The sequence below is a fragment of the Bubalus bubalis genome, chromosome 7 (assembly GCF_019923935.1).
Source record: "Bubalus bubalis isolate 160015118507 breed Murrah chromosome 7, NDDB_SH_1, whole genome shotgun sequence".
Taxonomy (NCBI): domain Eukaryota; kingdom Metazoa; phylum Chordata; class Mammalia; order Artiodactyla; family Bovidae; genus Bubalus; species Bubalus bubalis.
In genome coordinates, this window is record NC_059163.1 from 81,204,637 (window position 1) to 81,227,968 (window position 23,332).

A 23,332-nucleotide genomic window follows, 5' to 3' on the forward strand; every position below is an offset into this window, starting at 1 on the left:
CTCCACCTCTTGAAGAGAGGAATGTCAAAGGGTGGGTGGACATACTGTGAAACCACCAAATGTACCAAGTGTATTTTGAGGCTTTAGTATCTTTCCTTAAAGCTGGCCAGTTGATAAAGAGGAACTCTACTTGTTACTTAAAATAGTATCTTAGGGACTTCCCTCGTGGTCCAACAGTTATGAATCCACCTTGGAATGCAGGGGACGCAGGTTCAATCCCTGGCCAGGGAACAAGACCCCACCTGCTGTGGAGCAGCCAAGACTGTGCACCGCAGCTGTTGAGCCGTGCTCCACAACGAGAGAGTCGTGTGCCACAATAGAAGTTCTCACCTGAGAACAACTAAGACCCCATCAGCAAATAAATAAATAAAAATATTTTTAAAAAATAAAATAATATCTTAAACAACAAGGACCTACTATGTAGCACAGGAAACTATATTCAGCATCTTCTAATAATCTATAATGGACAAGAATCTGAAAAAGAATATATTTGTATATAAGTAAATCAGTTTTCTGTACTCCTGAAACATGTCACCTATACTTCAGTTAAAAAAAAAATCTTAAAAATTATTGTTTTTCAGCCTTTCATGTACTAAAAAATAATATCTACCAAAGGCAACACGGATAAGAGTTTTAAAAAATGTGGCAAGTTGGTATATGTGCTCTTCTAGAAAATCCCATGGGCAAAGGAGCCTGGTAGCCTGCCGTCTATGGGGTCGCTAAGAGTCGGACACAACTGAGCGACTTCATTTCACTTTTCACTTCATGTTTTGGAGAAGGAAATGGCAACCCACTCCAGTGTTCTTGCCTGGAGAATCCCAGGGACAGGGGAGCCTGGTGGGCTTCCATCTATGGGGTCGCACAGACTCGGACACGACTGAAGTGACTTAGCAGCAGCAGCAGACTGGCTTGAGTCAAAGAGAAAGTAGAACCAGAAGAGGAAGAATGCACGCATGCTAAGTCACTTCAGTCCTGTCCGACTTTTTGCAACCCCACAGGCCATAGTGGGCCAGGCTCCTCTGTCCATGGAATTCTCCAGGTGAGTATACTGGAGTGGGTTGCCATTCCCTTCTCCATAGGAGAGGAAGACTGAGGAGACAAGAGGAAGATGCCTGCTGTTTGAGCTATGGCAAATGATTGAGGTATTAAAAGTCTTAAAACATTATGTCACAAATGCGAGTCTTCATGAGATCACTGTTTGTGTGTAGCTTAAGTACTTGGCTTCTTACTACCCATGGGAAAATACCCACTGGTGTGTCTTTATGATCGGTCATCTCTCTGCACCATATTTTCTGCCTCCCTCATGGATCACGACTGGAAGCAATTGGTCCAGTACTTCAGCCCAGTGTTTGCTTGAGTATAAACTGGAGATGAGGCCATACAGGCAGGCCGAGGCAAGGTCACAGAGTCCTTAAATTGCCATGCAAATGAGGTGCTGGGTTTTATTTTATTTTTTAAGCCAGGAAGCATTTGCTATCATTTAAAGATCTGTGTGGCCACAGCATTAAGGATGAACAGTTTCCTTTGTTTATACTGTAACCCAGAGCCACATAATTTGAACACTTGATAGATTTTGATTTCCATATTTGTTCATACACAGAGACGGTTCTGTCTGGAAGCAGGGCAGTTGGTAAGGAGGAGTTTACATAATCCAGACTAGGAGTGGACTTGTTACACCTCTGTTTACGGGGGTGAGGGATTGATTTGATGGAGGTTTGAGTGGAAGGAAGAATGTAGAATACTTTCTAGGTTTTCTAGGTAGATATAATGAGGGAGAATTGTGATATTTCCTAAAATAGAACATGCAAAAGAGAGAATTGGTTTGTGGGCATGAAATCAGCTGGCTCTTTGGGGGCCAGTGGGTGGATATGTTGTCTTACTGTCTGTTATTTTCTCCTCTCTCCTCAGATCTCAGTGCTGTGTCCCCATCCCCACTTTGAGCTGGTGGTCTTGCTTACTATTTCGGTGAAAAACAAAGCAATTAGAGGCGTCCTTCCACAGAGCGCTTCCCCATCTCTTTTCCCCACTCCTGTATCTGACTTTATACCCTCTAGATTCCTGCCTCCCCCCTCCCTTTTTTTTCTTTCTTTTTTAAGTAAAAAAATTGTTTAGGGTTTGTGGGGCTTGCCTTTTTTTTTTTTAATTAAAAATTTTTTTGGCCAAGTAGCATGTGGGATTGTAGTTCCTCAACCAAGGACAGGACCCCACCCCTTGCATTGGAAGCTCAGAGTCCAACCACTGGACCATCAAGGAAATCCCCTCTGATTCCCCTTTGACTTTAACCGTTCATGAAGTAGCAAAGGTCAGCCTGGCACTTGAGCTCTCTCATCCATCTCATCTGCTCAAAGACAGCCCAGCAGCTCCTCCCTCTGTGTCCAGAATCACCAAAAGTCGCCTCCTCCACCAAACTGGTTTGTCAGCATCAGTTCAGTTCAGTCACTCAGTCCCGTCTGACTCTGTGCCCCCATGGACTGCAGCACGCCAGGCCTCCCTGTCTATCACCAAATCCCGGAGCTTACTCAGACTCATGTCCATCGAATTGGTGATGTCATCCAACCATCTCATCCTCTGTCATCCCCTTCTCTCCCACCTTCAGTCTTTCCCAGCATCAGGGTCTTTTCCAGTGAGCCTGTTCTTTGCATCGGGTGGCCCACGTATTGGAGTTTCAGCTTCAGCATCAGTCCTTCCAATGAATATTCAGGACTGATTTCCTTGAGGATGGACTGGTTGGATCTCCTGGCAGTCCAAGGGACTCTCAAGAGTCTTCTCCAACACCGCAGTTCAAAAGCATCAATTCTTCAGTGCTCAGCTTTCTTTATAGTCCAACTCCCATATCCATACATGACCACTGGAAAAACCATAGCTTTGACTAGATGGACCTTTTTTGGAAAAGTAATGTCTCTGCTTCTTAATATGCTGTCCAGGTTGGTCATAACTTTTCTTCCAAGGAGCAAGCATTTTATAATTTCATGGCTGCAGTCACCCTCTGCAGTGATTTTGAAGCCCCCCAAAATAAAGTCTGTCACTGTTTCCATTGTTTTCCCATATATTTGCCATGAAGTGATGGGACCAGATGCCGTGATATTAGTTTTCTGAATGTTGAGTTTTAAGCCAACTTTTTCACTCTCCTGTTTCACTTTCATCAAGAGGCTCTTTAGTTCTTCGATTTCTGCCATAAGGGTGGTGTCATCTGCATATCTGCTGCTGCTGCTAAGTCACTTCAGTCGTGTCCGACTCTGTGCAACCCCATAGACGGCAGCCCACCAGGCTCCCCTGTCCCTGGGATTCTCCAGGCAAGAACACTGGAGTGGGTTGCCATTTCCTTCTCCGCATATCTGAGGTTATTGATATTTCTCCCAGCAGTCTTGATTCCAGCTTGTGCTTCATCCAGTCCAGCATTTCTCATGATGTTCTCTGCATATAAGTTAGATAAGCAGAGTGACAATACACAGCCTTGACGTACTCCTTTCCATACAAACATGCTATTATTTCTCCCATCTTAAAAACAAAAGCAAATGCTCATTGGACTGCACATCTCCTTGCAGAGACCACCATTTCCCTGATGACCACAAGAGCTAAACTCTTGGAAAGAGCTGTCCCTGTTTGCTGTTTCCATTCCTCCCTCTCACTGGAGCATAATCCACCCCAGCCTTCAGCCTCACCACTCTATGGAAACCACTCTGTGCAGGGCCACAAGATATCCATGGGGCAAGAGCTAGCGATGAGAACTAGCAGTTCTTGACTTACCTTGTAACATGTCTAAAACATCACCCCTGATCTTCCTTCCCTCTCTACCTGCTCTGTACACAACTCCATCACAGTTAACTTGTCTGTCATCCCAGCCATTCAAGCTAAATTCCTTACAAGCTGAAATCGGGTGAAATTCATTCTCCCCCCCCCCCACCGCCCCCCAGGATATATCCAGCTCATCAGGAAAACCCTGGATGTTCCCTTCAGCTGGTGCTCTCCACCTGCACGCCTGCCTCCCTGGCGCTTCAGCACAGAGCACCTGAATTATAGCAGCCTTTCCCACCCCAACTGATGTCCCTACTTCCAGCCTTGGACTTCCTGCAATCTAGTCTCAAAATGCACTTTATAAAATGTGTTAGATCTCATCTCTCCCCTGCTTTAAACCTTGCAATGGATTTCCCCTTCAATCTCTAAGAAAGGTCCCTCATGATCCGGCCCCGAAGCCCCTCTGATCTCACCTGTTATCTCTCCCTGCCAGTCCTCTCTAGCACAGCTGTTTTCTCAACGAATCAGGTAAGCTCCATCCCCAGGCCCTCTGCACTAGCTGTTTCCTTGTCTGAAGTCCCTTCACCTAGTTCTCCACGTGGCTCACTGTCTCATCTCCATCAGGCTTTTTTGGTTTGTTTTAAAATATTCATTTATTTATTTTCGCCATGTCGGGCCTTAGCTGCATCAGGTGGGGTCTTTTGTTGGGTCCCGCAGGCTCAGTAGAGGCGGCACATGGGCCTAGTTGCCCCGTGGCACATAGGGTCTTAGTTCCCCAACCCGAACCGAACCCACGTGCCCTGCTTGGGAGGCAACCCCCGGAGCACCGCGGAAGTCCCTCCTCCAGGGTTTTACTCAGATGACGTCTCAGTATGAAGTTCTTCCGCCGTCTATATTGATTGCTGCTGCGCTGTGCTATGCTCAGCCGAGTCCGACTCTTTGCCACCCCATGGACTGTAGTCAGCCAGGCTCCTCTGTCCATGGGATTTCCTAGGCAAGAATACTGGAGTGACTTGCCATTTTCTTTTCCAGGGGATTTTCCCAATCCAGGGATTGAACCAGCATCTCCTGCATTGACAGGGAGATTCTTTACCTCCTGAGCTGCCTGGAAAGCCCCTCTGTATTGACTATCAACCTATTTCCATCCTTGCTAGTCTCCATTAGGCATGCTATGTATCAGCTTACTGGTTTTTGTTTCCCCTCCCTAGACTGTAGACTCCATGAGAGCGAGGTGAGACAAGAATGTTTACCGAGGAGATGGGAGGGCGACATTTAAACTGCACGCCTGGTATGCCGTAACCTAGTTTACCTGAAATCTACTTAAAAAAAAATGTATCTTTGCCATTTTAGAGCCTAGAAACTGAAACAGACAAATAAAAGGGGTCTCAAGTAGAAATTTAATCAAGCTACGTGGTTAATAGCAGTAGTACTTGGATCTTCCTGCCAACCTTTAGAGATCAGAAATAACTGTTTTGTGTTGACATCGTCATCCCCATCTCCGATGAAGAATTAAGGACTGGGTCAAGTTAAGGAATGTCCCAGTATTTCATATCTGTAAAGTGGGAGGGCTGGAATTCAGACCCAGGTCATCTTATTCTAAGGCTGCATTCTTCTCACCATGAAATAGTTACAAGGTAACTAACAACCAACTCTTGTACTATTTTAGTTTTGGAAAATGCAAAACTATGGACTGGAGTAATAGAATGATAAAATCCAGAGTTGCCAACAGTGATTCCCAGTTAATTACTCAGTGTAGTATGTGCACAGCTGTGCGGAGGAGGGCATGTCTCTGTGCTGGTAACGCCTACTGCTCCGAGTTCTGCGGGTGAGACAGGTGTCTGTCTGCATCTGAGCTTTCCTGTAGGTTATCTTTTAAGGCTCATCTTCCATCTTGGAGGAAAAAACACTTAGAGATAAAATAGTATAAATTATATTCTCTATATGAAGGATTTGTTAAAGGTAAAAGAAAATTATAAACACACACAGATTTCCCCCCTGGATCTCTTCAGTTAAATGTTGTGAATATCTAGCTTCTATGATGTGAATATCTGGCTGTGATGCAGTTCGATGGGCTAGTAGAAACAAGAACACTGATCTAAACACTTAGTTCAGCTCCCCTTAAGAAGGTGTTCGCTCAACCCTGTGACACCAGCTTTAATTTGTAAATGAGGTTCAGCCTGTTCAGTGTCCTGATGCATAAAACTCGCCTTTTGCCACTTTGCTGTGTTACTCCTCTCCTGTGTGTATTGGGTACACATTATGGGCACAGCCCTTTACCCTGTAATTATCAGAGAGCTTTACTAGAACAGCATCCAGCCAGGCTGCAGAGCACGGACCTTTTGTAAGTGTAGGCAGTGCCGGAACAGACTCCATCCTGGTTTGATGGAATCCAAACCCAGCAGCACTGTCCGGGTGAAGCCTGTGCTTTTGCAGGCCAGCACCTGGCAGAACGCAGGACCTCTCCCTGAAAATAAATCTTAGCTGTTCAATAGATCCCAGGCTCTGAAGTCATTTTCAGCAATGACGTGTAAAGGTGGGCTTAGACAGTGATAAGATTATTCTGATACAAAGTGCAAGTGCAATTTGTACAATATATACTGAGTACACAAATTTTTTATTGTTATTTTGGACTTGCTCCCAATGAGCCAAGCGAGATAGAGTTCAAAGGAGAGAGTTACAACTGTAGTAAAAACAACTCAGTCTTAAGGGCCAGCTTAAGGTCAGTGATGGCTGAAGAACCTCTCTTCACCGCTGTGTGCTTAAGGTGTGAGGCTTCAGCGGGAGGTGCAAATAGTGGGAGGCTTGACGGGGGTCGTAGTGAGACAGGGAGTGTGACAGTGCCCACCGCAGAGCTTGTCCCCTCACAGAGGCTCAGACTGTCCGCGTCCTCCCTGTGCAGTGATCAAGGGCAGACAAATGGAGGAATGGAAAGTTCCATAAAAACAGTAAGGGCTGAGCCTTCCCTGCCATGGGAAGGACAGCAGGCTCTTTTCTGCTGTGTAACCTTTGTGTCTCTGCAGTTTGTTAAGGGCAGAGGAGGAGACAATTCGCTCACAGCGGCTGTGTGCTGCTCTGTCTCAGACCTGAATCTCTGTATCCCTGGGGTAGAGAGGTCTAATAAGGCAGCAGGTGCCTGTGGTTCTAGGTTTCAGACCTTCACCTCATCACTTAAAAACTGGTGTAGCAGAGTTTGGCTTTTGGCAGGGAAGAGGATTTTTTTTTTTTTTTGGTGCAAAGGGATAAGAATAAATACTTGGATCAAGAATTATGCCCAGCATCCCCTTGTCTGGAAGGAAACCAATCTCAGGTTGGCACCACTCCCACTGGATGTTCCCAGGGCGGGACAGCTACTGACCCCCAAAGGTGGATGTGTTCCCGCGCCATCAGGGACCTCTGCTCTGTTGCCAGCGCGGAGCACACGGTCAGGACATCAGCGCGTCCCTCCGTGACCAGGGCAGCTGGGGTTGCAGCATGTGGACCGCCACCTTACAACATAAGAAGCAATCACCAGCTTACTTTTAAATACTTTTTGAAACTAAGGTAAAGTTTACATACAGTGAAATATGTAGGCCTTTGTGTATTATACAATTTGATTAGGTTTGACACATGTTTATACATTTGTGTAAGTAACACCCCAGTCAAGATAGTGAACAGTTTAATCACCCTTGTCAATGCCCAAGAGCCATGGGCTACCCAGTTCTGACTTTTATCACCATAGGCTTATTTTGCTTTTTCTTGAATAATCTGCTTATTTTTGAAATTGCTTATTATCTAGTTCCCCCTGAAACACAGGACTTTTATGTTATGTAAGTAGTTCTTGGCAATAAAAATAATTTATAATCAGGAGTCTAAGAAAACAGAACTTTAAGCAGCCACTTTGGATTTGATTTTGTCTTGTTTTAAAACTGTTCCATTCCCTTTGAGGAAAGCATGCATTAACAAGATAAGCATATGTATGGGGTCTGAAAACAGTCCTGGATATACTGGGAAACTGTTGGTCTTCAGGATTCATCTCATTTGAATCCTAGTACTTAGGAACCTAAATTTTATATTCTGGTTTCACTCTCCCCTGCAGAGTGGAAAGATCATAGACTTAGGGGTTATACCTGGAGAAGCACTGGGGTCTCCACATTCTCGCACTACCTGTTAACTTCTCTGAAAATCAGCTGCTCTTCTGATGAAATAGGAGTAATCATATCGACCCAAAAGTGTTGTGACAAAGATTAGAGGGATTAACAGAGAAAGTACCTGTTACATTGCAGATCCTTCCTTCTCCTTTTTTTAAATGGCAAAAGTTTTTGGCATTATTAGTTTCCTTTTTTTTGACCAGGAATGGGTTTATTAACTATATTAGAGCCACTGGCCATTGATAATGTATTTCTGATGCCAGTTATCTTCAGGGCACTGCTGTTTATATCTTGCAACTTCCTAAAAGTTTCTCTTCACCCCAACTACCTCTTCTTGGCCACCCAGGCTGCAAAAGTAAAAGTATCCACTCCTGTAATCTTTCTTGTCTTGTCTCCCAACCCGGGAAGATCCATAAACATACTCTTGAAAGAAATAGGTATAGCAGGACTTGTGCATAACAGTTGGATAAAACAGATCACAAGCAAGTAAAGTCAGTCTTACCAGCCATTTAAAGAAAGAAGAAACTTTGATTCTCAAAAAGCCAGACAATTCAAAACAACAATGAAAGGTCAAAATTAGCAAAGATACACATTGGCAACACAGAAAAAGAAAACTAACGTAGCAGATGATAATTTAAAAGTGCTCATTCTCTGTAGTAATCAGGGAAATACAAATTAAAGCAATAATGAGATACATTTTTACCAACAGATTGACAAAGATTAAAAAGCCTAATCATACTAGGTGCTGGTTAGGATGTGAGGTTAACAGAACTTTTCTGCACTGATGATAAAGGTAAAATTCTATAATCCTTTAAAGATTTCATCAAAGAAACTCTCATGTGTGTGTGTGTGTGTGTGCATACTGTGTCACTCAGTCGTGTCTGACTCTCTGCAACCCCATGGACTGTAGCCCGCCAGGCTCCTCTGTCCATAGGATTCTCCAGGCAAGAATACTGGAGTGGGTTGCCATGCCCTCCTCCAGGGGATCTTCCCAACCCAGGTATCAAACCCAGGTCTCTTGTGTCTCCTGCATTGGCGGGTGGGTTCTTTACCACTAGCACCACCTGGAAGCCCCAAAGCTCTCACACGTGTACAGAGTTCTATACAGGTATGTTCATTGTGGATTGTTTGTAATAGCAAAAAACTGCAAATATCCCAGACATTTGGCATGAAATACAATGAGACTGGGAAGAGAAAAGTCCAATTTGGTATTTTCATAATTTAACTTAAAAAGAGGAAACATTACCAACAATTGAGTAGTTCTATATCAATGGCTATCAAAGTGTATTTTGTCCCTAGACCAGCAGCATTCGGCATCACCTGAGAACTTTTAGTAAACTTAGTAAAACAGATTCTCGGGCACCAACCTAGATCTCTGACTCTGACACTCTGGGGGTGGGACCCACCAAGCAGTGTTTTAACAAGCCCCCCTTTCCTACTGTTTTAGATGACAAGGGGTGGATGCTTACTGTCTCATTCTCTGTGATTTTCTATATTTTTAAAATTAAAACAATCTCAGACTTTTCTTTCATGATTTTCCAAAGTCCTTTTAGGCTGTAAGTTTCAACTCCATAGCTAAAGACTTATTAAGTGTATATATTTCTTACTGCCACGTAAGTTTTCATTCTTAATATCAAGGGAAGACGAGAGGGAAAATGGTCAAATATTATTCAGATGTGAAGTGTCCAGTAAGTGCATGTGTGCTAAGTCACTTCAGTCGTGTCCGCCTCTTTGTGACCTTATGGACTGGAGCCCACAAGGCTTCTGTGTCCCTGGGACTCTCCAGGCACAAATACTGGAGCGGGTTGCCATGCCCTTCTCCAGGGGGTCTTCCCAACCCAGGGATTGAACCCCTGTCTCTTACATCTCCTGTATTGCGAGGCAGGATCTTTACCACTAGCACCAAAACTTCAGTAAGTACATCACCCTAAAAAACTTTGATTTCTCTGACCCTCTTCCCTTATCATCAACAGCAATTATCTATAAGGCATTGAGAACAATGTCAAGTATTGATGCTCCCATAGGCATAAGATATAAATCATGTCCTTAGGAAACAATTGTGTTGCAAATTTAGGATGTAAGTAGAAGGAATGAGGTTAAAAATGAGAATACGTCATCACCAGATTATGGCACGCTTAACTATCACACAGAATTTCAAAGGACTTTGAAGGCAAGCTTTTTGGAGACAGCCTCAGTTGAGAAAGTGGAAGAAAATTTTTCAAGGGATGATGTGCGCCAAGGTGGCATTCTATGTCAAAGACCCTTGTAAGTGATTTTAGTTTATGTGGAGTGTATGGAATCAGAATCTTCAATTTTTTTTGTCCTATAGATGGATGGATGGAACCATTAAAAGCTTTGAGTAGTGAGATCAGTATTGTGTGCAAAATAGTGTTCCAAGAAGAACACAATAAGTTTGGCATATGTGTCAAAGGTGGACTGAGGCAAGAAAACAACAGCAGTGAGATGTCAGGGCTTTCAAAGAAAGTGAGGATTTATCTTTTTTTATTATTTTATTTTATTTTTTAACTTTACAATATTGTATTGGTTTTGCTATATATCAAAATGAATCCGCCACAGGTATACACGTGTTCCCCATCCTGAACCCTCCTCCCTCCCCATACCATCCTTCTGGGTCATCCCAGTGCACCAACCCCAATCATCCAGTATCGTGCATCAAACCTGGACTGGCAGCTCGTTTCATATATGGTATTATACATGTTTCAATGCCATTCTCCCAAATCATCCAACCCTCTCCCTCTCCCATAGAGTCCAAAAGGCTGTTCTATACATCAGTGTCTCTTTTGCTATCTCGTATACAGGGTTATTGTTACCATCTTTCTAAATTCCATATATATGCGTTAGTATACTCTATTGGTGTTTTTCCTTCTGGCTTACTTCACTCTGTATAATAGGTTCCAGTTTCATCCGTCTCATTAGAACTGATTCAAATGTATTCTTTTTAATGGCTGAGTAATACTCCATTGTGTATATGTACCACTGCTTTCTTATCCATTCATCTGCTGATGGACATCTAGGTTGTTGCCAAGTCCTGGCTATTATAAACAGTGCTGTGATGAACATTGGGGTACACGTGTCTCTTTCCCTTCTGGTTTCCTCAGTGTGTATGCCCAGCAGTGGGATTGCCGGATCATAAGGCAGTTCTATTTCCAGTTTTTTAAGGAATCTCCACACTCTTCTCCATAGTGGCTGTACTAGTTTGCATTCCCACCAACAGTGTAAGAGGGTTCCCTTTTCTCCACACCCTCTCCAGCATTTATTGCTTGTAGACTTTTGGATCACAGCCATTCTGACTGGCGTGAAACGGTACCTCATAGTGGTTTTGAGTTGCATTTCTCTGATAATGAGTGATGTTGAGCATCTTTTCATGTGTTTGTTAGCCATCTGTATGTCTTCTTTGGAGAAATGTCTATTTAGTTCTTTGGCCCATTTTTTGATTGGGTCATTTATTTTTCTGGAGTTGAGCTGTAGGAGTTGCTTGTATATTTTTGAGATTAGTTGTTTGTCAGTTGCTTCATTTGCTATTATTTTCTCCCATTCTGAAGGCTGTCTTTTCACCTTGCTTATAGTTTCCTTTGTTGTGCAGAAGCTTTTAAGGTTAATTAGGTCCCATTTGTTTATTTTTGCTTTTACTTCCAATATTCTGGGAGGTGGGTCATAGAGGATCCTGCTGTAATGTATGTCGGAGAGTGTTTTGCCTATGTTCTCCTCTAGGAGTTTTATAGTTTCTGGTCTTACGTTTAGATCTTTAATCCATTTTGAGTTTATTTTTGTGTATGGTGTTAGAAAGTGGTCTAGTTTCATTCTTTTACAAGTGGTTGACCAGTTTTCCCAGCACCACTTGTTAAAGAGATTGTCTTTAATCCATTGTATATTCTTGCCTCCTTTGTCAAAGATAAGGTGTCCATATATGTGTGGATTTATCTCTGGGCTTTCTATTTTGTTCCATTGATCTATATTTCTGTCTCTGTGCCAGTACCATACTGTCTTGATGACTGTGGCTTTGTAGTAGAGCCTGAAGTCAGGCAGGTTGATTCCTCCAGTTCCATTCTTCTTTCTCAAGATAGCTTTGGCTATTCGAGGTTTTTTGTATTTCCATGCAAATTGTGAAATTATTTGTTCTAGCTCTGTGAAAAATACTGTTGGTAGCTTGATAGGGGTTGCACTGAATCTATAAATTGCTTTGGGTAGTATACTCATTTTCACTATATTGATTCTTCCAATCCCTGAACATGGTATATTTCTCCATCTATTAGTGTCCTCTTTGATTTCTTTCACCAGTGTTTTATAGTTTTCTATATATAGGTCTTTAGTTTCTTTAGGTAGATGTATTCCTAAATATTTTATTCTTTTCGTTGCAATGGTGAATGGAATTGTTTCCTTAATTTCTCTTTCTGTTTTCTCATTATTAGTGTATAGGAATGCAAGGGATTTCTGTGTGTTGATTTTATATCCTGCAACTTTACTATATTCATTGATTAGTTCTAGAAATTTTCTGGTGGAGTCTTTAGGGTTTTCTATGTAGAGGATACTGTCATCTGCAAACAGTGAGAGTTTTACTTCTTCTTTTCCAATCTGGATTCCTTTTATTTCTTCTGCTGCTCTGATTGCTGTGGCCAGAACTTCCAAAACTATGTTGAATAGTAGTGGTGAGAGTGGGCACCCTTGTCTTGTTCCTGACTTTAGAGGAAATGCTTTCAATTTTTCACCATTGAGGATAATGTTTACTGTGGGTTTGTCATATATAGCTTTTATTATGTTGAGGTATGTTCCTTCTATTCCTGCTTTCTGCAGAGTTTTTTTTATCATAAATGGATGTTGAATTTTGTCAAAGGTTTTCTCTGCATCTATTGAGATAATCATACGGTTTTTATTTTTCAATTTGTTAATGTGGTGTATTACATTGATTGATTTGTGGATATTGAAGAATCCTTGCATCCCTGGGATAAAGCCCACTTGGTCATGGTGTATGATCTTTTTAATGTGTTGTTGGATTCTGATTGCTAGAATTTTGTTAAGGATTTTTGCATCTATGTTCATCAGTGATATTGGCCTGTAGTTTTCTTTTTTTGTGGGATCTTTGTCAGGTTTTGGTATTAAGGTGATGGTGGTCTCATAGAATGAGTTTGGAAGTTTACCTTCCTCTGCAATTTTCTGGAAGAGTTTGAGTAGGATAGGTGTTAGCGCTTCTCTAAGTTGAAAGTGAGGATTTAAATGGTGAAGCACAAGATATGATATGGGGTGAGAAAGAGTGCAGAGGAACAGGAGCATGTGAGATTAATGCTAACAGAATGTATTAGTTTCTTATTGCTGTCGTGAAAAAACTACTGGGATTTCATGGCTTAAAACAACACAAATGTATTATCTTAGAGTTTTGGAGGTCAGAGTCTGAAATAGTTCTCAGCGGGCTGGCACAAAGTGTCAGCAGGGCTGTGTTTCTCTGCAGAGTCTCTAAGAATAAATCTATCCTCTTACCTTTTCTTGCTTCAGTGGGCTGCCTGCAGCACTTGGCTTGTGGCCTCTTCCTCAACTTCAGAACCTGCAGCTGCACCTTAAAATCTCTAACTCTGACTTGCCTGCCTCAAACTTTCGGTCATAAGGATTCTTGTGATTACATTGTATGTGCTTAGTTGCTCAGTCGTGTCTGACTCTTTGTGACCCCATGGACTGTAGCCCACCAAGCTCCTCTGTCCATGGGATTTCTCAGGCAAAAATACTGGAGTGGGTTGCCATTTCCTTCTCCAGGGGATTTTCCCAACCCAGGGATGGATCCTGAGTCTCCTGCATTGGCAGGTGGTTTCATTACCACTGAGCCATCGGGGAAGCCCTCTGATTACATTAGGATCACCTAGATTATTCAGGATAGTCTCCAGATATATAACTTAGTCATATCTGCCAAATCCCTTTTGTCATTTGAGGTCACATAGTCGTAGGTTCCAGGGAGTGGGATGGGACATCCTTGTAGGTCTTTGTCTTGCCTACCACATGAAACATGGCCATCATTTGCTGATTGCCTAGGATTCGGAAGAGAGGTGAAAAAGCCTGGAGTGGTCAGGTCAACCTGTCAGTTTCATTTTGTCTGTATAGGAGGTGTGGGCAAGGGCACAGGAGTAGGATTCCCTTCCAAGTGTAACAACCTGACCAGAATGTCAGCTCCAGAAGACCAGATCTGTATCTGTCTTGTTCACTACTGTGCCCTCTTCATTGTCTACAGCAGTGACTGGGACATTCATGGTGCTTATTAATGATCTGTTGAATGAAATATTTGTTGCTGAATGAATGACTGATTGGGGAAGCTTGAGGAAGAGCACTAGGGAGAACTCCCCACTGTCTTCTGTCTGCATCAAGTTCCTGTTTTCTTGGTGAAGTTAGGTTCTCAGCTCAGGTTGTAGATGGTCTGGAATCACGTCAGAATGATAGAGACATTCTGCTGGTGGGAGAGAGAGACAGCTAAGATTGTAGAGCCTTTTCCTTCTCTCTCTGGCTTTTAGCCTCTGTGCCGAGCATCTCCTGGAACGAGGAACAGGGAGAAGCGTAGAAACTGATGTATGGCCTCAGTGAAGGTCGGGGCAGCTGCTGATGGAGGAAGAAGTTGTTCGCTATGGCGACGATCGCTTGTCCCTGCAGCGACCAGCTGTCACATTCCTCATTGTCACCCAGCCAGAGTCAAGTCTTGCCCTTTGCATTCCTAAAAGAACACTTGACCCTGTGAGGACATGATATGCATTTATGCTGTGAAAAGTGCCAGTGAAATAGAAAACCGAGAAGCTTCTTGATGCTTTAAAAAATAGCATAAAGCATTGGTGTTTGAGGGCCCTGCAGGTAGCCAGCGGGTGAGCAGAAGCGATTGGGTTTCTGATATGGAAGCTAACATGTTTAGGGGCTTTGCCTCTCAGATATGAGGTCTGATAAATACTTTGAATAAAAGCTGTCCTTGTAAACTGACATTAAAAACCTTGTCTTGAAGAAAATTAACTAATTCATTGAAAGGAGCAATAGATGGTAGAAAAAAGAAAGACTTTTTATTAACACGAGGAGGACATGGGGTACATGCTTTGCTGGGCTCTATGAAATTTGGAGAATCAAAGTCTTCTGGTCTTTTACTGTCTTACGTCACCTTGGACAAACAGTGTACCTTTTCTCGGATTTTTATCTGTTGTCTTTATCAGTGCTGTTTTAAAAATGTCATCCATCTAGGTATTGAGGCACATGTGAGTATTGTATTTTCCTGGTCTAACAGTCTCTTGAAAGAACTTGCCTGTTTTTTTTTGAAAGAATATATTAATTATATTTAATTTATCATCCCTTAAATTAACCTCTCTATCTAATCTATAAAATTATTAGTAAGAGAAATAATTGGTTACCACAAAGGATGGAAAATTCATCATTGGAAGTCCTTATTCCATAAAGTTGCCTAATGATTAATATCTTATTGTAATGCTAAGGAAACAAAATTAAATATAGGAAAGAGCTGGTATTCATGGTGTACATGGTAGGTTTTAAAGCCCGTGAACAAGATTTCTGGTCAGTTTGCCAGACAGAACAAATGCAGAACACCACCCCACCCCATCCCTATTCTGCAAATAAGTGGAGGATAAAATTTCACCAAAAGCGACTTTTAAAATGACAGATGATCTCAAGAAAGGGAAAACACAGGTATTGGAAAGAAGGGGAACTCAGGGTAAGCAACGTGAGTGACCAAAGTCCAGATGGCGTGTAGAGGCATGAGACTCGGGGTGGTAAGAAGAATGTCTGTGGGTAACAGAGAGCGACGGGAGGGGATGAGTCCCCTCTGCAGGCATGGTGCGGGGAGGGAAGGGACTAAGTTCCCAGGGGAAGCCGAGGCCTGTGAAGGTGCCATCCATGGAACCAGGCCAAGAGAACCCCACTTGTGGCCAGAAGCAGTAGCAGGAAACTTGTCTCTGTCTGCAGTTGCGAGAGAAAGGAGAGACCCCAGTGGCTGGGGAGAGCCGGGCTTGTGCCCCGCGGGGTATAGAGCTCAGATTCGCACCCTGAGTGCCACGCCAGGTTAGGAGCACGCTGTGTGCCCGACACTTCATTCTTGAGGGGACGGGCATGGACTTATGCTCAAAAGTACGTTCAAAAGATGAAGGACAACTGGCACTAGTATTTAAAGGAAAAAGGAGGAGGAGGAGAGACAGGCAGGTTTGGGAAAAAAAAAAATCAAATAGAAATTCTCAAAATGGAAGATAGTTATTGAACTACGTGAACACTGTTGTGTTGGTTGAAAATTGTCCTGCTTATTAGTACATTGTCTCACTAATATATGGTTCCAGATACAAATAGCACATGGATACATACTTTTTTTTTTTTTACTGTACAATTATCTGAGGAGGTTTGCATAACAGTCTCTCTATCTGTTTTAATCTCATTTTCTTTAAAGTGGAGATTTAAGTCTTTTATCAAATGATTTATTAAAGACAAAAACTCACATGTCATTATTTGTGAGAAACTCTCTCTTTTATGCATATTTGGTCACCCTTCTGTGCTCTTAGCAATCTGTGGTTATAAAAGTAATCCTGTCATTCCTTGTGCTGTTAAGTGTATGTTTATATATCACCCATTCTTGAGCTGTTCCAGGCAGCCTTTCTTCCAGTTTTTAATCACTCCTTGGTACACAGTAGGCCCCACAATATTGTTGAGTAAAAGAACGAAGACTTAAAGTCATCCAGTTTCACTGGTAGCTCTATGTATTAGACCCCAGACCTTAAAGAGGCTCCCATCAGTTGTATTTCAGTAATGTGTCTGGCTGCAATCCTGATGTTCTGACCTTAGACAAAAGCTTTTGTAAGCATTTAGTCATTGAAATTGGAGCCTTGAGAAATCTGTTGGCCAAGAACTAACGAGTGTAAAATAGGTACAGGATAATTGAATGATTCTGCTTTTTAAAAGTCAACATCCTTGTACGCTGTCATGGGGTGGGGAAGAAATGTGTTGAGAAGAGCAGAAAACGGCATCAGACAAGAATGTGTTTCCCCTTCCTTGCTCTGCTGTGTTAGAGAGGAATTTTGTTTCCATTTCTTAAAGCTAAGGGACTAGGATGAGCTAAGAAAAAAGGATGAACTGTCCACACAAAACTAAGGACTTTATTCCTCAAATATAATCATTTAGAGGATAATAGCTTTTTCCACTAATTAAATTGCAGAAGGAAGGAAAGAGTGGAACTTTTAGTAATAAAGAGGAAGCAAAAGTAAGTTGAAGGTCTTTATAAAACTAATAATAGAAACTAAGTTGGAACTAGATGGGTAAGTAAAATATACTTTAAGCAGAAAGATGAAAAGTTTCTTAGGAGTCTTGGTAAGTGTTTTGTGGAAATGTAAGGCACATTTCCAGAGTTTAGCTCAGTCTTCTTAAGATGTAGTTTATCTTTCAAACACCTTCTGATTTGAAATCAGGCTCAGTCTGTTAATTTCTTGTTTGATTTTTCAATAAAACTTTCCCGCTAAATAAGTCTGTTGATGGTAAGATAATTTTCAAGGTCAGAAATTTCCAAAGAAGTTAGACTACCTTCCTAAATTAGGAATTATTGTTACCCTAATTGGTTCTCCTGTATTTTAAATTCTGTGACTGGGCCGTTGGTCCTGTTTCATTTGCAATAAAATAACATTTAGCCCATTTGAAATATTATAGTTAAAACCAATATAAAAATGTTCATTTTGTCATGTATTTTATTGAAATGTAATATAAATTGTGTTTATTTTTTTTTATTAAAAAGCCATGAAAATTATTCACAATAAAAGTGATTGCTGATAAATTTCTTTCACAGAGCAGCATGAAATTCCAAAATAAAATATAGTTTGGGACTCAAGAAATTAGAAACATTTGAACTCTTATGAAGAAAAAAAATATTACAAAATGCTAGGGAACTAGTTTAAATGCTGAGGGATTTGTTTTAACTTTGTAGCTATTGTTTTAATTTTATAGCTTATTGTTATTTTAAAGCACATGTAGAAATTCTTCTGTAAACACGCTTTGGTGAATTTATACCAATAATTTCTGGCAATGAAATTATCAATGTTCTCTTCTTATACCAGGTTGTTGGTGTAGCCCAGGCCATCAACAAGAAATCAGGAAATGGTGGGACATTCACTGAAAAAGATGAAAAGGTACCAAAACTTGTGGCTGGTATGATCTCATTAGGAAGATGCTTTCTCTTTAGAGTGTATCAGTTCAGTTCAGTTCAGTCGCTCAGTTGTATCCGACTCTTTGTGACCCCATGAATCGCAGCACGCCAGGCCTCCCTGTCCATCACCAACTCCGGGAGTTCACTCAGACTCACGTCCATCGAGTTGGTGATGCCATCCAGCCATCTCATCCTCTGTCGTCCCCTTCTGCTCCTGCCCCTAATCCCTCCTAGAGTGTATAGACCTTTGGAATAAGCCATTATCAAAACTGTTGATCACAAAAGCAGTATGGTTTGAAAGGATCTGAAATGTTCAGAGGGGTCTCTTTTCCTCTGGCTAAATCAGTACTGACCATGGTCCTCAGTCAACAGAACCCCCACCCCCAGCCTGACCCCTCCCTCGCCACGCCCCCAAGCCTGCCTCGCCACGCCCCCAAGCCTGCCTCGCCACGCCCCCAAGCCTGCCTCGCTAAGCCCCCAAGCCTTCCTCAGGGCTGTGTGCATGCTGGGGCTATCCAGAGAGTGATGTGATATTTTAACTCTCCCGTTTATTTTTTCATCACTGGTATAAAGAAATTCAACATTAAATTAAAAAAAAAAAAACCCTAAAGCACTACTCCAAGTTCAGCACTCCAGGTCTGCTAAAAATTGGAATTGCTTCCTGGTGAAGCAAATTTCAGAATATTTTATAAGCTTTGCACACAGACGATGGGGCGCCAAGGTGTGAATTCAGGCTGGATGATGTGAATTTAGCTTCAGAAAGAGCGGCAGTCAGCATTATTTTATTACCTTTATCGTCCAACTCTGGAGGGATAGTTTCCTTGCACCACATCGATGTGTTTTCCGTTTTAAGGACGGAAGCCCTTAAACCTGTTTATAACTTCATTCTGTCTGTAGGTTTTATTATTTCTCTTCCTGGATGTAATTATATGTATATCATGGCACCCTCTGAATTATTCCTCTTTAAGCCCATTGCTATTTCTGTCCCTCCACTGAAAATTAGTAGGAACTTTTGGAAGACATTCCAATAAGACAGAGTTATTTTTGTCTCCTGCTGTAGGCTGTATTGGCACTGGTGTTGGTCCCCATGCCTTAATTGCTTCGGAACATAGCAAGTACCTTTTTAAATGTGTAGTAGTCATCTACATCCTGTTAATGACATCTGAGAGTATTTGGTGGGAAACATGGTCCTAGATTGGCTGTTTATTCCATTATTTGTCTATAATCCATTCAGGTAAACCCCTCTTGAAAGATTGTCATTCTTAGTCTGTATCATCTCTTGGCAGAATGAATTCATGATTGTGAATAAAGTATGCCACTCCTTTTAATCAATAATTAGTATAACTGTGAACACATCACCTTGGTATAGTATTGTGAGGGTGATAGGCCCGTGTTTAAAAGAATATATTTAATATTTGCAATTTAGTATGGGATTGCTGTTGCCAGTATTCTCCTAACAAGTGTGTGAGCTTTCAGTTTGCCCCGGTAATAAGGTACAGACTATTTTTATAGTCTTAGCTTAAATCCAAGTCTTAATATCATTTAGAGACTACACCAACTTTTGCATAAAGTGAATTTCAATATCAAATCATGTAAAGAGATCTCTGTCTCCTCTCTTTCTCCTTGCTTATTTTACAACTATTTTATGACGTTAGGCAACTTTATTAACACTTGTCATCTACTGATTATATCATTTAGCTAACACTTGATTTGCAACAGTTTCTAAATTTATGCAGAATAAATATCTACTGTGTTTATTTGATGCTGTTGGTTTTTTAATATTTATTTGAACTATAAATATTTTTGGATGTTGTTCCTGTTTCCAGCAATATAACAAGACAGGTTTATTGACAGTTCTTAACTTGGCTGTTGTCTGTTTTCTAGGACTTTGCTGCTTACTTGGCATTTTGTGGAATTGTTCTTCATAATGCTCAACTCTATGAGACTTCACTGCTGGAGAACAAGAGAAATCAGGCAAGTCTGATTATAAAGAGAGAGTATAGAAATTCTTTTTAAGAAAATGGTTAAATTTTTATATTATATATATATCATACAGATTCAGTTTCTAAATATTTTAACTGTTTCTACTGTTTGTTCTGATAGATATTTTTTCCATTTTGTATTTTTCTGTGAGCTATTGCTTTATCACTGTTAACAGGTAAAGATTTACTTTTAACTTTACACCACCCTTTGTCATCATGGTACCAGTATTATGATGTCACTGTTTTAAGTTATTGAATGAATTGCACTTGTAATATTAAGGATTTAGTTCTTATTTTATCACTTAGAGATGTCATCTCTTGATTCCTTGCTGTATAAGATAAGGATCTCAACATCCCTCATCTCTCCTTCCCAATTACTACTCCTTACCTCTGCTTTTCCTATCTGGACTTCTTCTTTTATGTTGCCCACACTGATAACATGTACACAGATGGTCTTCAATTTACACTGATTATTTAGACTTACATTTTCAACTTTGTGATGGTGCAAAAGCTATTCACATTCAGTGGAAACCATGCTTCACACTTTGAATATTGCTCTTTTCCTGGGATAGTGACACATACTCATGATGCTGGCTAGCGGCAGTAGCCAAAGCTCCTCGCAGCCACGCCATCATGAGGGTAAGCAACTTCAAACCATTCTGTTTCCCACACAGCCATTCCAGTTTTCACTTTTAGTACAGTATTGAGTAAATTCATTAGGTATTCAATACTTTATTATAAAATAGGCTTTGTGTTAGATGATTATGCTCAGCTGTGGGCGAATGTAAGTGTTCTGAGCATGTTTAAGGTAGGCTGGACTAAGTTGTGATGTTCAGGTGGTTGGGTATATTAAACAGATTTTTGACTTGCAGTATTTTTAACTTACAATGGATTTATCAAGATGTGACTCCATCGTAAATTGAGGAAGAACTATATTGTTCTAGGACCATGATTAACTTTTCTAAAGCTTTGTCTGGATTAATTCCAAAGTTGCAATTTAAAAAAAGTATTTATAAGTACTGCAATATAAATATTGCTCATATTACCTTTGTTATATAATTTAGTTTTTCTTGTTGATTCTGAAATTTATTCCTTTTTCCTTGAACTGTTTGCACTGGTGTAGCCTCAAGTTATTGCTCTCTCCCCACAAACTCTCCATTATTTAGGCATTCTCTGGAGTTCTTCTTTTTCATGTAGAATCTCCAGATTGAGATTCTCTTTCTTTCTCCTTTCAAGCAAACCTGTTTCTCCTCATGCCTGCTGTGCAGGGTTCATGGTAGAACTTTCCCTCACTGCTTTCTTAGGAAGACTCCATTAGTTATCCACTGGATCCCAGAACTCCTTCTTTCTCAGTTTACTCCTTTGTTCTGTTGTAGCACATTCTTAATTAACTACTTGCAACAGGTATTGTGATGTGAGCACCTTACATGTATAAAAATATTTATTATACCATCCTGCCAGTTTGGCTGGGTATAAAATTCTGCATTGAAAAATGTTTCTCAGAATTGAAAGATAATGCTTTGTCTTCTGCCAGCATTGTATTGTTCTGATTCCTGGAGCTCTTTTTTTATCTATAAGCTTTTGGGATTATTTCTTTGTCATTGCTCTTGTAACTGAATTTCACAATATGATTCTTGTTTTCATTCATCATGCTTGTACCTGGTCATTCCTTTCAGTCTGGAGATGTAAGCCCTTAGGTTTTACGTATTTCTTTTTCATTATTTCTTTGATAATTCATCCCCCTACCCTTTAATTTCTCTTTTTAGAACTTGTGTTAATAAGACAGTGGACTTTCCATGGCTTTCAACTGCAGCATATTCCTAACATCTCCCTGCTCCAGTCTCACCACTCATTAATCCAGTCTTCATTTTATGAAAATGAGGTGATCTTGTCCCTTCTCTACTGCAATCCATCACAGTCCAAATGGCTTCAAAAGACAGGGCTTTCGGGATTCTTGCTCCATTTGCCTCTGCAATATCATCTGCTTAGTTTCCCCTTTACACTCTGTATTCTTAAAAAATTTGATCAAAACATACAATATGCCAATTTCTCTTTTTGACTGTGATATTTTCCTTCCTAACTTCAATGACTATTCTTCAATAACTATTCTAACTTCAATAATTATTCCTAACTGAATAATTCCTGCTCATCTTTCAGACCTCCCCTGGCATAGTATTGCTTCCGGTAAATCTTAAATAATAACCCTTCCTCGGCCCTCCATGCACAGATAGTCCTGTGAGACCAGATGAAATTCTCTGGAGTTAAAGGAAAGAGAAATTATCAGGAAAAATATGAAAGGAACTCTGAAAATTTTGTTTATTTAGGAAAACATTTATTCTGTGAAAATGTTGGCAATGTTGGTAAATGTTGATCTCAGAAGTTTGGATCAACAAAAACAATAGTGTGTTTTATGTATCAGACACTGTTCAATGTTAACTTATTTAGTCTTCATAACAGCCCCATAATTTTGGTACTGTTTTTCTCATTTTCAAGAAACTAGATCACAAAGCCTGCAGGAGGAGAAACCAGAATTAAAAACTCTTGGCTCTGACTTCAGAGTCCGATCATAACCACTGTACTAATTGTACTAACAATCAATAGGAAAGTTTTCTTTTTAAACTTGGTTTTAATTTGTTAGATTATATATAAACCATTTACAACCCATATAAGTCACTGTATTGCTTTAATAATTACTAAATCAGAGCTCTTAATTTTTTTGTCTAGGTGCTGCTTGACCTTGCTAGCTTAATTTTTGAAGAACAACAATCATTAGAAGTAATTCTAAAGAAAATAGCTGCCACTATTATCTCTTTCATGCAGGTGCAGAAATGCACCATTTTCATAGTGGATGAAGATTGCTCCGTGAGTACAGAGTATGACTTTTTTATTTTTAGAAAGACAGAAGCTTACGGTCCTTAAAGCACTGCTTTTAAACCTCACGTTGGCCTCAGAACTCCCTCTCAAGTCCAGCTGAACATGGTTGTTTATGTAAAGCTGATTAAAGAATGTGTCGTTTGGTTGGAAGGGGGTAGAGGTGAGGTTGGAGGGTGCCCCGGTGCGCCCTCACCTTGTTGACCCTCCGCTGAGCAGTCACCACTGAGTGTCAGTGGGCTGCTTTCGTCAGGCCTGCACTACCCTGATGGGGAAGTGCATCGTCACGGCAGCGTGCAGGCCTTTTCTGCCCGGGAATAGCGGTGCCCTCTTGCTGTGAGCAGGTAGACCAGTTCTGCCTGTTTATTCTGAGTGGAATGGGATTGTGTGGAAATCATAAGGCTTGGCCCAATGGAGGCAGTGCTGTTAAAGGTACCTGTTAGTCCCAAATTCTT

The 23,332-nt window shown here is 41.0% G+C and overlaps 1 protein-coding gene across 6 annotated transcripts in view; it reads left to right on the forward strand.

The window, feature by feature from the left end:
- The window catches only part of PDE5A (phosphodiesterase 5A), a 150,905-nt gene that overhangs the window by 48,124 nt on the left and 79,449 nt on the right, over window positions 1–23,332 (forward strand). For all 6 annotated transcript variants that reach the window (XM_006067660.4, XM_044946065.2, XM_044946063.2 and 3 more), the window contains 3 exons: window positions 17,936–18,007; window positions 19,909–19,998; window positions 22,731–22,868. In XM_006067660.4, coding sequence (XP_006067722.1) covers window positions 17,936–18,007; window positions 19,909–19,998; window positions 22,731–22,868 — 300 coding nt within the window. The remainder of the gene's footprint in view (window positions 1–17,935; window positions 18,008–19,908; window positions 19,999–22,730; window positions 22,869–23,332) is intronic.